Here is a 16553-nt window from a genome sequence, read left to right as displayed (position 1 = left end):
CGCGCAACGCACCTTTACCAATGTCCCTCGACCCTGGCACGTTACCCAATAAGCGCAGGCGACTGATTACGTCATCAGGGTTGGACCCTGTAACTGCCGGAGCCAATCAGAATTCCGCAAGGGCCAACGCCAACCAATTATCAAGGCAGCTTCGCCGCGGGGCGGAGTCGAAGGAGGGGCACTTTCTGGAGAGGGGCGGAGGCGACGAGTCAGTGGGCGTTGCAAAGTGCGCAGCACAGACCAATGGCGGGCAAGCACCGGAACCCGCGGCGTCGCGAGCCAATAGGCGCGGGTTCTGTGAGGCAATGGAAAGAGGAGAGAGGTGTGCCTTGACCAGCCTGCGAGTGGCAACCAATAGAAAAGGACGTTCCAAAGAGGTGGGTGGGACTTTAAGCCAAGACCCCAATAGTAAGCCCAGGCCCTGAAGCCGGTGGGCGGGCCCTAGGGCATGCTGAACCAATGGGATAGGCGGGGCGGGGCGACGGTGGCGGCGGCGGCGGCGGCAGCGGGTTTGGTTGCGCGTGGCGCACGGGGTGGGAGTGGAGCCCAGGCCGGGAGCAGGCGCTGCCGCCAGTGAGAACCGGACCCCGGAGGAGGGCAGGGGTTGGCCGGGGACTAGGCCTGGAGCGTGCCGGCCAGACCTCCGCCCTCTGACCTTTCCCCTTGCAGGCGACCATGGGGAACGTGTTGGCCGCTAGCTCGCCGCCCGCAGGGCCGCCGCCGCCGCCCGCGCCCGGCCTCGTGGGACTGCCGCCGCCTCCGCCCTCTCCTCCGGGCTTCACGTTGCCGCAGCTCGGGGGCGGCCTGGGCGCTGGGGTTGGCGCGGGTCGGGGCTCGGAGCGGACCCCCGGGGCTGCGACCGCCGGCGCCGCAGGGACCGCGGACGATGGGGCCTGCGGCTGCCTGCCGAACCCGGGCACGTTCGAGGAGTGTCACCGGAAGTGCAAGGGTGAGGGGCGAGGGCCCCGGCGGGGTGCGGTGGCCCGGATCTCGGGGGAAGGGGAAGCACCCTGAGGACCTTGGGAGTTGGCACGTGCCACGGGAAGCATTGAACAGAGCGTTAGGAGTTGGCGTTGGCATCGGATGATGGAACGTTGGCCTTGGGGCTCAGAACGATGGGATCCAATGGTGGAACTTCGGGGTGGAATGCCGCAGCGGTAGAGAAAAGCCTTAGGGACCTCAGGAGCCCCAGAGATCAGCCAAGCCAGCCTCCTCTCGTGGTCGGGAAGGAAATTGAGGCCCAAGGTCACAGTGTTAGCAAGGTGTCAGCAAGGGTCCGGTGGGGATGGAACCCAAGGCTTCTGGGTCCTGGCTTGGAATCATTATGATAGCAAAAGTGATGGAGACTTACTGAGCGCTGTTCTGGCATTCAGTGTATGTTAACTCATTAAATCTTTGCAATTTTTTCATGTGGTGAGCATCCTCATCTTACACATGATAGATTTGACATCGATAAAGGGACTTGCCTAAAGTCACACCAAGAGTAGGTAAAGGCACTGGGATTGGGACGCAGGCAAAGGCCTTGGCCCTGACCCAATCCACTAGGCCATACTGGTTAGGGTTCCTTGTATGATGTTCTGCTTGTGGGTCCCTGGAGACAGGAGAGCTGGGATGGTAGGGAAGGAAGGATGAGAGTTGGGGTGTATGTCTGTCTGTCAGTGTGGAGGGTGACACATTTCTCTTCTTCAGAGCTGTTTCCCATTCAGATGGAAGGTGTCAAGCTCACAGTCAACAAAGGGTTGAGTAACCATTTCCAGGTGAGCCTTCCTGGTGCCCTTGCCCTCAGAGGCCATCCCAGCCATCCCCCTGCATCTGCACATACAACTCCTCACTCCTCCCTAAAGGGCTGGGCTCCTTGGGACTTGAAAAGTGTCAGAGACACAGTGCCAGGCCGACTCCTCAATGGGGGCCAGGGTAGCATTTAGGGACCCAGAATGCAGAGATGCCCATCCCCCCATAACGTCCAGGCAGGGGTAGGACCAGGTTAGCAGCCCCACCCCCAGCACATCTTTTCTCTGAGGGTCTCATCTACTCAGGCCACACCTCCCTGCCCAGCCCAGGGGCGCCTGGCGCCTCCTCCCTGATGGGGAAGCCAGACTGGCAGGTGTCTCCCATCCCAGGCTGGGGGAGCTGTGCTGGGGGTGGGCTCAGCAGGGCTTATGGGGGGCCAGACGCATCCCCACAGCCCTCCGTCTTCCCCCAGGTGAACCACACAGTGGCGCTCAGCACAATCGGGGAGTCCAACTACCACTTCGGGGTCACGTACGTGGGGACAAAGCAGCTGAGTCCAACAGAGGTGAGGTGCCTTTTGTCCTTCATTCGGTGTCTCTTCCTTCTCACGGTCTGGAGCCAGACGCAGGAGGAGAAGGCTCTGTCAGGAGGAGGCCAAGCTCTGAGGAGCTGAGGGTATTGGGAGGTGGGGACCGTGTCTCCCCGAGGTGCATTGGGACAGGGGTCCTTCCCTCTTCCTGAACCCCTGCTGGTTGTTGTGTGAGGCTGGGGACACTGGAGTGACCAAGCTGGGGTCACCAGAAGTGATGACCCGGAGCAGGCAGGGCTAGACTGTAGATCCTGTTGGGCTTTGAATGTCCGAGTTAGCCTGTAGCCTTTCTCTAGGGGGCGCTGGAGAGCTGCAGGAAGATTGGGACACGGGAGAGAGTGGTCAGACGTGTGCTTGAGAAATGACCCCTCAGGCTGCCCTGCAGAGGCTGGGTTAGCCAAGTGGCGGTGAAACTGAGGTCTGGAAGGAGGCTGGGGCAGGACGCAGGTGGAATTGGACTGAGTTAGGTCTCTGCTTATATTAGTTGTTTCTGTTCAAGAAATTCATTTATTCAACGGACCTTCATTGTCCCCCCATTCTGTGCCCAGCCCTGTGCTATGCGGGGCTGGGGACACAGCCGTGACTGACACGGCCATGGGGCTCACAGTCTAGAGGAGAGAGGGAGCAGACCTGTCCCCAGAGAGTAACCATCCAGGGTGGGCGGAACTGAAATGGGGAAGCCAAAGACTGTGGGAGCCCAGAGGGGGAGCCTAACTCAGCCCAGGTGGTCAAGGAGGGCTTCCCGGAGGAGGGGGCCTCCGTCTGAGGCTTTCTGACGCTAGGCACGTCACTCATGAACTTCCATACTGCTAGACCTGGCCCTCTAACCTTGCCGTCTGCCCCACAGGCCTTCCCCGTGCTAGTGGGGGACATGGACAATAGCGGCAGCCTCAATGCTCAGGTCATTCACCAGCTGGGCCCTGGCCTCAGGTCCAAGATGGCCATCCAGGTGAGTGGGAGTCGAATTGGCTGCTCCCCAGCCCCCGTGAGTCCCCCCACCTCACACCCCTGCTCCCCACAGACCCAGCAGTCGAAGTTCGTGAACTGGCAGGTGGACGGGGAGTACCGGGGTTCTGACTTCACAGCCGCCATCACCCTGGGGAACCCAGACGTCCTGGTGGGTTCAGGTAAGAAGCCAGGGCCTGGAGGGCGGTCACACCCAGTCCAGCTCTCCCAGCACATCCATCCGTCTCGGGACCCCCTTTGCTCCCATCTGAGAATGATCAGAGCGGGAGTAGTTTAGAAACATCCAGCAGCGTGGCTTAGTGGGCGAGAAAGAGGCTCACAGCCCAGCTCTGCCACTGGCTGAACTGCCACGTTACGCAGTTTCCATCCCTGATGGGGCCATCGGTATCCTTGTCTGTAAAAACCGGGCTCCCTCACAGGGGTGTTGAGTAGGTTAGGAAAGTCCATGTGTGTGAGAAGCTTCCAGTGGCATGGGGCGTGTCATGGGCCCGAAGGACCTGTGAGCTGCTGTTCTTCATGGCCCCTCCAGACCCTGCAGAGTGGCCCCTGGTGGAGAACCTCTGGTCCTGACCCAGCCCAGCCTCGGGAGCTCAGGGGCCACAGGGAGCTGGGTCTGGATGAGAGCAGAAGAGAACAGCAGAGCGGGTCAGGGAGCTAGAGATGCGGGGAGGTGTGAGATGTTCCCACAAGAGGCCTGTACGAGGGCAGTCTGGGCAGCGAGCTGTGCAGCTCTGGAGGGTGAGCACCTGGGCCAGAGGCCCCGGGAATGTGCTCGGGGAGCAGAGAGGATGGGGTGCAGGTGGGAACGAGCCAGATCCATCGGGGCTGGCATGTGGGCACCTGGAGGGAGACTCAGGCAGGAGGGACCTCGCACTGACTGGGGTCCTCACAGGCTCCCAGGGGCTGCTTTGTCTGCTCACCCCCTGCAGGGGACCAGGGTGGGGGACTGCCGTGTCACATGGTGGTGGTGGCCCCATCAGGATCGTGCTGGAAAGAAGGAGCCGAATCCAGTTAATATCAGGGGCAAATATTGAGTCGGGCAGACTGAGCAGAGGGAAGGGTCCACGGGGCAGAAGGGACTGTGTGCAGGGGGCTGATGGCAGAGAGCGAGCGAGCTCTGGGCTCCTGCAGCCTGGAGGGGGCGGGGCAGGCTGTGCTCTAGAAGGAGGAAGTGGATCTATTGGAAGCTGTGACCCAGCCCCCAGGGCCTCCCAGCTGTGTGTGAGGAGCCGGGTCTCCTGGGCACTGGGGAGCCATGGATGGTCGTGAGCCGGGGGAACAGGGTCAGCTGTAACCAGGTTCCTCTGTGGCTATCTGTGAAGGTGCTTGAGGAGGGTGTGACTGGGGCAGGAGAGGGACACGGGGGTGGGGCTGGGAAGCAGAAGGTGAGGCAGGCCCAGGCAGAGACCTCAACAGAGCGAGGCCCTGAGCATCTCCAGCAGAGGAGAGCCTGGAAGGCTGCTTGGAGTAGGAGTTTGGCGGGACAGAAATGACTGGGTCCAGGTAACGTCCGCCATCTCACCCGCAGGAATCCTCGTGGCCCACTACCTGCAGAGCATCACGCCGTGTCTGGCCCTGGGTGGAGAGCTGGTCTACCACCGGCGGCCCGGGGAGGAGGGCACTGTCATGTCTCTAGCTGGGAAGTACACATGTGAGCCTGGGGCCCAAGGGTAGGAGTCAGGGCTGGGGCCAGGACCCCAGGGTCTGAGGGAGGTGGGAGGCTAGGGGTGGGAGTCTTTGGTCTTGAGGGAGGAGGAGGCTGGGGGCCTGGACTTCTAGGTCTGAGGGAGGAGGGGCTGGGGGTCAGGACCACTGATTCTGAGGGAGGATGGGGGCCTGGGGTCCCGGACTTCGGGGTCTGAGGGAGGAGGGGCTGGGGGCCTGGACTCCTGGGTCTGAGGAAGGAGGAGCTGGGGGCCCAGACTCCTGGGTCTGAGGGAGGAGGGGCTGGGGGCCTGGACCCCTGGGTCTGAGGGAGGAGGGGGACCTGGGGACCTGGACCCCTGGGTCTGAGGGAGGAGAGGCTGGGGACCTGGACCCCTGGGTCTGAGGGAGGAGGGACTGGAGGTCTGGCCCCGGGGGTCTGAGGCAGGAGGAGAACCTGGGATCCCAGAGGCCCAAGTCCCCTTGGGAACCTGCCCCACCCCCACCATCACACAGTGAACAACTGGTTGGCGACAGTCACGCTGGGCCAGGCAGGCATGCACGCCACCTACTACCACAAAGCCAGTGACCAGGTGAGCTCATCCGACACCGGCTCAAGGATCCGCGTCCGGGCGGGGGTGGCCGGGGGCTGGAGTGCCCAGGAGCCCAGGCGGGAAGCTGACTCTGCTGCCCTGGCCCCTCAGCTGCAGGTGGGCGTGGAGTTTGAGGCCAGCACAAGGATGCAGGACACCAGTGTCTCCTTCGGGTACCAGCTGGACCTGCCCAAGGCCAACCTGCTCTTCAAAGGTACAGGCCTCAGTCTCCCTCCTGGAGGACGGGCGAGAGGGGACTCAGCTCTAGAGGGTGTGCAGGCCAGAGGAGATGGTACAGGCCTCAGTCTCCTCCCAGAGGATGGGCGAGAGGGGACTCGGCTCTAGAGGGTATGCAGGCCACAGGAGATGGTGAGGGCAGTGAGCTGGGACTGCTGGGGGTCTGCAGACTCCCCGGGATGCTTTTTCAGAAGGTGGGAGCCGGGGCCCGAGCTTCACACCCACCATACCACTCCCCACCCTGCCAGCAGCCCCTCTCCCGGCTCTCTGCCCTCGGCCCTCCCTCTCCTTTGTCGTGAGTGGACCACAGCTTGGAGCCCGTCCGCCCCACTCGTCTCACATTAGTGGAAACGGAGGCGCCGGGAGGTTGCACAGTCACGGCCAGATCCAGAACCTCCTCCAGGGCTGACTGGCTCTAGTCTTCAGTCTTCAGTCTCTTCTGGGACCTCAGTGGTTCTCAATGTGGGGTGTGTGAAGGCTCCCTGGCTGCTGCCTCAGTCTGCCTGGGCAAGGCTCTGAGGTGGTGTTGAGGTCCAGGGTCTCTGCCTCTGAGGCCCGCCCTGCGGCCTCCTGACCCTGGCTCTGCGCTCAGCCTGGTGTCAGGGGGTTGAGATCCAGGTCGGCTGCTTCTCTGCTCCTGTTAAGTGAGTGATCACCCCTTTCCAGGGTGGGAGGACGGCTCCATGCACTCACACATCTGGAAGGTTCTGGGCCCCAGAGGAGATTTCAGTCTCTCATTCGGCAGATTCTGAGCACCTGCTCTGCTCAGCTGTGTGCTGAGGGTGCTGGGGACACCACGGTGACCAGGCCCTGTCATCACAGGGCCCACAGTGGAGGGGACAGGCCCATTCCCAGAGAGTGATGACTTCGTGTGGACACAGCTGGGCTAGGGGAGCTGTGGGGGGTGGAGGGCTTCCTGGAGGGGGAGGTCACTGAGCTGAGAGCTGAGGAGGAAGAGGAATAAGGCAGTTGCGCTCAGGGGCGAGGGACCTGATGCGGGAACCGTGTGGTCGGAGGTCTGGGAACCGGCAGGCTGGCTGGTGGCATCTGAGGCGGCCTGGTTGCCATCCCACGGGGACAGGGCGGGCGGCCGGCACCGGCTCTCAGCACAGCCGTCCCCCACAGGCTCCGTGGACAGCAACTGGATCGTGGGCGCCACGCTGGAGAAGAAGCTGCCCCCGCTGCCCCTGACGCTGGCCCTCGGGGCCTTCCTGAACCACCGCAAGAACAAGTTCCAGTGCGGCTTCGGCCTCACCATCGGCTGAGCCCTCCTGCCCGCCTTCCACGCCTCCCCTCCAGACCCCTCCCGCCCCTGCCTCGTGGGGACCCAGCCCTTCCGGCCCTCCTCCCTCCTCGGGGTCCGGGGCAGCGGAACGGAGGGGACCCACCGCCCCAGCAGCTGAGGGCTCCGGAACCACGGGGCTCCAGGGTCGGAGCAGCAGGGGCAGCGCCCAGGGGGCCGGGTCCCGGAGGGGATTCCAGAATCCGGGAGGACGCGGGATTCTGAGCACCAGGGGCAGAGGCGGCCACAACCTCAGGGAGGTGTCGGGGCGTCCCCGTCCCCCGAAGGTCCCTGGGCCCGGCCCCGAGGGGGCAGCGCAGAGAGGAGCTTCCCCACCCCCGTCCTCCGCCCCGCCCCCTTCCCCTCCCAGCCCCTCGGTAGAAATCATGTTTATAAGTTATGGAAGAACCGGGACGTTTTACAGAAAAAAAAAAAAAAACAAGAACAAAAAATATACATAAAAAAGCGAAACGGGAGGCCTGGGTTGTCCTGCTCGTGTCTCTGGCCTCTGCCCATCCCGTCTGTCCCGACCTTCCCACGGTGGCCGGTAGGGGGCGCTGCAGTGTCGGCGCTCAGAAGGCTGACGCCACCCACAGGGGGTCAAGCCTGGCCGCTGCCTGGACCCAGCTCACAGGGGAATGGCCCAGCCCTGCATCACACAGCCCCTGACTTGTGCCCTGCTGGGGCATCACAGGCCTTCCCTCAGCAGGAGGGCGCGGTCTTTCGGTCCCTTGACCCCAGCTGGACCTGGCTAGAGTGGCTGCACAGGACTTTGTCCCTGGGAGCTCTGGACACAGGGATGACGCTGTCTCTGAGGGCAGGGGTGGGGACAATGAACTGGGACCCCAAGGTCTTTCCAGGGTCCAAAAGGGACAGGGCATGATGGCGTCGTAGGACTACTTTCTGATAGGAACGTCAGAGCTATCAGAAGCTTCTGGAAGAATTCAGGCACCTGGAAAGGCTTCAGAATCAATGACTGTGTCCAAGGGAGAGGGGCCAGGGCTCCAGGACTCCTGGGCCTCAGGGGACGGGCTGGGGTCTGACTCAGTTCAAGGGGTGGGGCTGGGTCCCCGTGTCTCAGGCCTCTGAAGCTGGGGGGACGAGGAGCTGTGCCATTTGCCACCTAGGGCTCAGATGAGCTGACACCCCTGATCCCCTCCAGACAGGGGAACTGAAACCCCGTCTGTCACCCACATCCACGGTCTGGGCCGGAGGTGGCTGGGCAGAGATGACCCCTCATTACTCAGAGGAGCTCCCCCACATGCTCTGCCAGATCATCTCTCACGAAGGGAAGCAGCCCAGCCCGGTTGGCACTGGGGCCTCTCCTGGGACCGCCATTCGGCCTCCCCTGACTCCATGGAATCCGAGGTTCCCACACCCTGGAAGGACCAGGAACAAATCCCAGCTCCTCCAATTCCTCCTGTGTGGCTTCACCATCCACCTCATCCCTGAACCTCTGTCTGTCATCTGTGAAACAGCTGGGATTCATGTAACAGGGCTGCTGGGAAGGTGACAGCGTTGGAGCGCTCTTCGTGGCCACTCACAGCAGTCAGCTCTTAATACAGGACCCACTGTGTCCCAGGTCTGTCCTCAGGACTTCCCACGTCCAGTAGCTTGTTTCCTCAGCAAACACCTTGTAAGTGTAGCTAGTTCCTGGTTCTGTGGACCAAGAAACTGGATGTTTAGAGAGGCAGGTCACTTGCCCAAGGTCGCACAGCTGGCAGCTGGAAGAAGCCGGAGGTGTGGCTTATGTGTCACTGGAGCAAGGAGAGCTGGGATGGTAGGGAAGGAGGGAATGAGCATTGGGTGGTGTGTGTATGTGTGGAGGGTGGAGGGTGACACGTTTCTCTTTTTCAGAGCTGTTTCCCGTTCAGATGGAAGGTGTCAAACTCACAATCAACAAAGGGTTGAGTAACCATTTCCAGGTGAGCCTTCCTGGTGCCCTTTCCCTCAGAGGCCATCCCAGGCATCCCCCTGCGTCTGCGCATACAACCCCTCACTCCTCCCTAAAGGGCTGGGCTCCTTGGGACTTGAAAAGGCTCTGAGACACAGTGCCAGGCCGACTCCTCAGTGGAGGCCAGTATGGCGTCTAGGGACCCAGAATGCAGAGATGCTCGTCCCGCATAAAGCCCAGGCAGGGTAGGACCAGGTTAGCAGCCCCGCCTCCAGCACATCCTTTCTCTGAGGGTCTCATCTACTCAGGCCACACCTCGCTGCCCAGCCCAGGGGCACCTGGTGCCTCCTCCCTGATGGGGAAGCCAGACTGGCAGGTGTCTCCCATCCCAGGCTAGGGGAGCTGTGCTGGGGGTGGGCTCAGCAGGGCTTATGGGGGGCCAGAAGCATCCCCATAGCCCTCCACAGTAGTCCTCAGCACAATCGGGGAGTCCAGCTACCACTTCGGGGTCACATACATGGGGACAAAGCAGCTGAGTCCAACAGAGGTGAGGTGCCTTTTGTCATTCATTCGGTGTCTCTTCCGTCTAACATGTATGGAGCCAGACGCAGGAGGAGAAGGCTCTGTCAGGAGGAGGCCAAGCTGTGAGGGAGCTGAGGGTGTCGGGAGGTGAGGACTGTGTTTCTCCGAGGTGCAATGGGACAGGGGTCCTTCCTTCCTCCTGAACCCCTGCTGTGTGAGGCTGGGGACACTGGAGTGACCACCCTGGGGTCACCAGAAGTGAAGACCCAGAGGAGGTAGGGCTGGGCTGTAGATCCTGGAGAACTCTGATGTCAGAGTTGGCATGTGGACTTTCTCTAGGGGGCGCTGGAGAGCCGCGGGAACATTGGAACAAGGGAAGGCCGTGGTCAGATGTGTGCTTTAGAAATGACCCCTCAGGCTGCCCTGCAGAGGCTCCCTTAGCTGAGTGGGAGTGAAACCAGAGGTCTGGAAGGAGGCTGGGGCAGGACACAGGTGGAGTTGGGGGACTGAGTTAAGTCTCTGCTTATATTAGCTTTTTCTGTTCAAGAAAGTCATTTATTCAGCAGACCTTCATTGTCCCCCCATTCTGTGCCCAGCCCTGTGCTGCGTGGGGCTGGTGACACAGCTGTGACTGACACGGCCATGGGGCTCACAGTCTAGATGGGAGAGGGAGCAGACCTGTCGCCACAGAGTAACAATCCAGGGTGGACGGAACTGAAATGGGCCTCTGCCTCATTCTGAGCAACTGGTGGGTGCCCGGCCCTGGGCAGGCGATGCTGGGACCCAGAGAGACCCAGACGGCCCCTTCCTCCCTCCCGGGGCTCCCAGGCCAGTGGGGACATTGGCCTTAAACAGATCATCACACGGTGATGTCATTCCTGTGGTGAGAGAGCACCCCCAGGAAGGGTCAGAGGCCAGGAGAGCTCCTACAGGGGGGCCCGTCCCTCCTGGAGCGAGAGGGATGCTTCTCTGAAACAGGGGTCAAGGTCTGGTCCACAGGTAGATGGAGAAAGCACCGCATAGGGGATGGCCTGGAGGCCCCGGAGCCCAGTGTGTGGAGGGGGGACGTCCTGTCCGCCTGGGGCAAGAACGGCCCCCCTCGGGTGCAGCCCCACCTGAGCACCTGCCTGGGTGGCTGCCCTTCCTGCCCCAGGCAACGTCCCCAAGGAATCCTGATGGGCCCAGCCGAGCAGGAGGGGCCAGGAGGTGGCCGCCCCACCTCCCTCTCTCCTCTCACCCCATCTTTATCTCTGCTCTCTCCCTGCTGGAGTCCTCCTTTCTGCCCTCACAGACCTCTGACCCACTGTCTCTCCTTCTCTCAGGGTTTTGAACTCACCAGGTTCTTCATGGCCCCTCCAGACCCTGCAGAGTGGCCCCTGGTGGAGAACTGCTGGTCCTGACCCAGCCCAGCCTCGGGAGCTCACGGGCCATGGGGAGCTGGGTCTGGATGGGAGCAGGAGGGAACAATAGAGGTTAGGGAGCTCGAGTTGCAGGAAGGAGGAGATGTTCCCAAAAAGGCCTGTACGAGGGCAGTCTGGGCAGCGAGCTGTGCAGCTCTGGAGGGTGAGCACCTGGGCCAGAGGCCCCGGGAATGTGGTCAAGGAGCAGAGAGGATGGGGTGCATGTGGGAATGAACAAGATTCCTTCTTTACTCACCTGATATGATTGTTGGGAACCCTATAAGCAAGGTACCAGGCCAATGTCCAAGTGGCTTTATTTGTTCCATAAAGTCAAGCTTTCTTCCTTAAAGCTATTTGGTCATAGTTGAGTCTACGCATGTTTCCCTCAACATGATATTCCAGTCAAAACCTTGGTAATATAACCAATGTTTCCAATTGTGTCCTCTTATGAGGAGAACAGATTCTTATTGAACTTATGCAAATAACTATATTGCCGTGAAAATAACAATACTCACTCATCAGAAGATTCCAGATTCTGGAGGCATCAGGTAGGGAGAAAAAGGTCAATGTTTCAATTCTGCTTACAAAGGTATAATTAAGGAAATTACTATGAGTCATAGTTAGCTTAAGAGAAAAGAGGAAATGTTTCCTTAAATCTGGAAAAATGAAACAAAAAAATTAGCAGTATTTCAAACAAAAAGTCATAAAAATTATAATAATCCTCATCAGTTCATTCAGTCCCATGTAGTCAGTTTTGATCTTGATCTTCTGTTACTAGTTTTATGAAGCCATCATTTTCTCCATTGGAATTCTGTAATTTCTTTTTTTTTTTTATAATTTTATTTATTTATTTATTTTTCCCCTCAAAGCCCCAGTAGATAGATGTATGTCATAGCTGCACATCCTTCTAGTTGCTGTATGTGGGACGCAGCCTCAGCATGGCTGGAGAAGCGGTGCGTCAGTGCGCGCCCGGGATCCAAACCCGGGCTGCCAGCAGGGGAGCGCGCCACTTAACCGCTAAGCCATGGGGCCAGCCCCAGAATTCTGTAATTTCTTACCCAGTTCAGTTTTATGATGTGAAAGTTTGTGAGAAACCTGTATTCTATAGCAAGTGTCAGAGTGCGTCTCATCAATCTCTCTGAAGATAAAACAGGTTTGCAAAAGCATCAGAGTAAAACAAAACTGTCTGTAAATAACAAAAGACTTAAAAATGGCAATTGACAAGGAAATTTCATTATTTCTGTGACATATAACATTTTAAACTAACTAGAATTATAAATGATAACCAGAACAGGTCAGAATTTTAGGAACGTTATATAATTTTTAAAAACACTTATATTAATAACATTCACTCACGCAATACAACCTGAGGAGATTTATCATTTTTGTGACAATGCTTCTTGTGTAATTTAACATACAAAATAAGCCTAATTAGTTTAATATCTTCCTCTTTATACAAAGAGAGAGCCAGTTCTTTGAGAACTCCCAGAGGTCCGTTGGAAATTCTCAAAGTTACTTTCAAGTCAAAGAAATACTTTGTATAGGATTTGAATTAGGGGGAAGTTTGTCAAAAATATCAAAATGTTTTAAATCACTTGGTCAAATGGGCTATTACCTCACTGTAAAACAAAGCTTAATTATCCATTTAACTGAAGTGACAAAAGAAGATATTAAAGGCAAACATATAGACTTAAACAGTTTAAAAAAACCTTAATAGAGAGACCTCCACCTTTTTAACATAGGTAATTATTTAGACAGAACATAGGTTTTTCTGTCTTTTACGAAGCCTTACTCAAAGGTAAAGAAAAGCCATTCATAATCTCTTTATCAAGAGGAGACTAAAAGTTCAAGAAAATTATCTTTTTAAGAGGAGGAAAACCAAATTTTGATTTTTGTAACAGCTTACTTTTGATATTAAAAGTTTTTCACTGAATTGAATTTACTTTAATCTTAGCCAACGTGCCTGTGCACAAAATTCTTTTTAAAGGGTTCTTCCACAAACCTTCTATAACTCATTTAAATTCAGAATTCATCCCATGTCTTCTTTCCTTCTTTGTATTTTAGGACAAATTTATCTTTCTAAACAAAACAAAGATATAGCCATTCCTTAAATATTCTTTACTGAAAACACAATCTTACTTTCCTTAATTTTTTGTATTGGCATCCTGTGGATTGGCAGATCCACAAATACTGTCTAGAAACATGCTTTCTCAAAGAAAATTTCTCAGTGTGGCACAAAACATGTTTATCAATAAAACCAAATATTTTTCCAGTTTCTCTCTAATAAGAAGCCAAAGGTAGATAAATCTATTTAGTAATTACCATCTAATTAATATCTAATATCTTGTGTGGAATTGACCTAGATACTCAATAAATCTTATCATTTAACTTAACTTGGCAGAATTCTAAGGTTTCAAGGTCCCAAAAAGGATTTGAAGTTATTTTAAGTACGTACACAATAACACATAACTATTGTTAAAAATTTACCCAGCACTTTTATCTTTTCCACATCTGTTTAGTTTACTTATTCCTAATAATTATTTAGATTGCCTACAAGACTTCATGAGACTTTAGGAAACATTGGCGATCATTCTGAGTTATTATTTTTGCTAACGAGGTTTATGACAGAGATAGTATGAGTTTATTTGACCAATAAGCCCAGGTAGAATAAATGCTGCGTGTCTGCATCATAACTAATATCGATAACTTACATTCCTATTTCAATCAAGCCAACAAATTAAATCAGCTTTCATTTACCAAAGATTATTTATATCATTTAACTTAAAAAACATCTGAGTTAGTTTCTACTACGTTTATATAAGAAGTTACTTTAATCCAACCAAACAGAGCTCTTTTAGAAATTACACCATCCAGAGGTAAAAATGTCACACATATATAACATAGACAAACATACGCAGAGACTCCACAGCTATCGTTTTATAATTTTATTTATTTATTTATTTTTCCCTCAAAGCCCCAGTAGATAGTTGTGTGTCATAGTTGCACATCCTTCTAGTTGCTGTATGTGGGACGCGGCCTCAGCGTGGCCGGAGAAGCAGTGCGTTGGTGCGCGCCCGGGATCCGAACCCGGGCTGCCAGCAGCGGAGCGCGCACACTTAACCGCTACGCCACGGGGCCGGCGCCACAGCTATCATTTTAAAATTACTGCCATGCCTCAGGTACAGTAATACAAAGCTCACTAGTTATGAATCCAATTTTTCTTTTAAGCTTTTTCTACTAATATTTGTGGAGAAGACACTTAAAATGGTAGATTTGGGGCGAGGGCACTGTATATGTTTTTTCCTTTTTTTTCTTCAGTCTTAGGGATTGCTGATGGGCTAGACAACAGTTCCCAGAGAGGTTACAAGCCATTTGAGATCAAGGAAATGGGTGCAATCTGAACTGCCTAGAGCTGCATTTCCAGTTTTCCAAGGATTTGTAAGAGAAGGACAGTTGCTCTTAATTCCTCAGAAATTGTGTTGTCACTGAAATTACGTTATAGGTTGATCTGCCTGTCCAACCACATCATCCTTAATGTGCTTCTTTCCCTCTGGGTGCTTAGTTTTATTTTAAATTAAGGGAGACAGTCTAAAAAATATCCTATCAGGCTCAGAATTTCAGCTTCCAATTTGGCCACATTTCTGATCATAAGTTGCCAAATTCTTTCAAACATCTTGTCAGGTTGCAGCCAGGAAGAACAATTAATGTACCATCAGTATTGAACAACTCCCTTAATCTTTAACGGAACAAATTCCCAGAAAGTCTCTCAGGGTCTCATTTACTCTGTGAGGGGCTCATATTGGGCCGTCTTTTTAAGGTAGATTACAGGGGTGTCTGTAGAGCTGTGACCTAATAGGCTTTTAGGAACCTTTTGTAACTTATTTATTTTCTTTTTGCAATAAAACTTTCAATCAAGTTGTTTTGGAACTTTGAAGCCTTTGCTTTTAAGTGCACTTCTTAAATGATCTTATCTAATTGGAACTTCCTTCTAATGGCCAATGTAATCCGCTGAGGCTGCAGACAGTTTGGTAGGACCCTTAGCTGCAAATAGAGTTCCACCCGCATTTCTGTCCAGCCATCTCTAACCGTGAATGGGTGCACGCACCTTCTTGTCCATCCGCATTTTGGGACTCCCGACCTGAAAATTATCAAGCCAAGCCTTCAGGACATGAAACAAGCTTAGGAAGATTTTGCTGTTCTTTGTGAATATTTATAACTTCCAGAACCTTTAGGTTTTGAGGAATTGTGCCAGAAGGTGGCCCACTTTGACTCTATTTTTTTTATTTATTTACTTTTTTGTGAGGAAGATGGTCCCTGAGCTAACATCTGTGTCAATCTCCCTCTATTTTGTATATGGGACGCCGCCACAGCATGGCTTGATAAGCAGTGTGTAGGTCCACGCCCAGGATCCGAACCTGCGAACCCCGGACTGCCGAAGTGGAACACGTGAACTTAACCGCTACACCACTGAGCCAGCCCCTGAGTCTTTAAAGATAAAAGATTTTCCTCCTCCCTTGGTTTGGAAGCTCAAAAAGAACCCACAGTGGCCACTGTAATATTAAATTATCCTGGGTTATCTTGCCAGCCGTTTACAGTATCCCCATTTTAGGGAGCTTTATCCAAGGTGACCACAACAAACAAGGTCTTTCTAGGGGCTAGTGTGTAGGTGTAGAGTGTGTGACCCTCATGAGGTTAATTTCTAAAGAGTGTTTATTATGGTCACCAAGAAACTCAGTCCCCAAGCAGCCAATTTTAACACATGAAGCAGTCAGAAATAGACAAACATGAACAGACACAGAAATCCAATATTCTGGGACTCTAACCCAGGACACTGTATGACTCTAACCTGATATTTTGGGTGCCCCAGCAACTGTAAGGTTGTATATTGTCTCCTTTAGTGTGTGACTCAAACCCACGATCCCAGCCTTGGGACTCTAACCCTACATAAATCTCCCAAGGGTGGGACTCGAACCCACAACCCTGATGAAATTATTAGACAATTTAGCACAGGCACGTTTTAACCAGGTCACTCACCCAAAAGACATCTGATCCAGGAGCTGTTTCTTCTCAAAAGAAAAGCACCAAGGGTCCTGGAGAGCCGCGGCAGGAAACGGGAATCCAATCAGCTGACCTTCCAGACAAAATTGTCTACTTAGGTTCAGGGAAGAGACCCCAGACCCCACCTCTAGAGCCCCTGGCGGGCAGTCACAGGACCTAGTCCCTTCGTTATTACTGCAGAAATTGTTACCACCCAAAAAGGGGGTTCTCAGCCTGATGCATGTAAAAAAAGTCAATAATTACGCCACCACCTTTTGAGAAAAGGAAAGGCTTTATTGGAAGATCAACCAGCAAGACGACAGGGGGCAAAGCTCTGAAATCTCTCTCTTTGATCAAGGGCTTGGGGCTGAATTTGTGGGATAAAGAGGCAGGATCATCTAAAGCATGGGGATAGATGATTGGAGGGGAGGAGAGGTGAGGTAATTGATGATCTGCACAAGCGTAGTCAAGCTTCGTGGCTCTTCATAGGACAAGTGTTCACCAAATGGTGGCATTAGCATGATCTGAGGGTGGAGTTTTCGGCCCCCTGACCTCAAAAGGTCACCTATCAAGCATTCGCACAGGCCCAGTTAATGGGTTGCTGGTTGCCGGCTTGAACTGGACAAGGAGTGAACTCTCAGTTCCTGAGAAAAAATGT

The 16553-nt window shown here is 54.3% G+C and overlaps 1 protein-coding gene across 1 annotated transcript; it reads left to right on the top strand.

The window, feature by feature from the left end:
- The first annotated feature begins 502 nt into the window (after nt 1–502).
- On the top strand, nt 503–7044 carry LOC101393170 (mitochondrial import receptor subunit TOM40 homolog). The gene is made up of 10 exons (XM_004440137.3): nt 503–573; nt 670–949; nt 1690–1757; nt 2204–2296; nt 3168–3269; nt 3342–3447; nt 4815–4937; nt 5447–5523; nt 5635–5737; nt 6886–7044. The coding sequence occupies exons 2-10, from the start codon at nt 676–678 to the stop codon at nt 7023–7025; spliced, it is 1086 nt and encodes a 361-aa protein (XP_004440194.2). The 5' UTR covers nt 503–573; nt 670–675; the 3' UTR covers nt 7026–7044.
- Nucleotides 7045–16553: the final 9509 nt, after the last annotated feature.

This window comes from Ceratotherium simum, chromosome 33 (genome assembly GCF_057802395.1).
Source record: "Ceratotherium simum simum isolate JZ-2026a chromosome 33, ASM5780239v1, whole genome shotgun sequence".
NCBI classification, from domain to species: Eukaryota; Metazoa; Chordata; class Mammalia; order Perissodactyla; family Rhinocerotidae; genus Ceratotherium; species Ceratotherium simum.
This window is presented reverse-complemented; position numbering and strand designations above follow the sequence as displayed.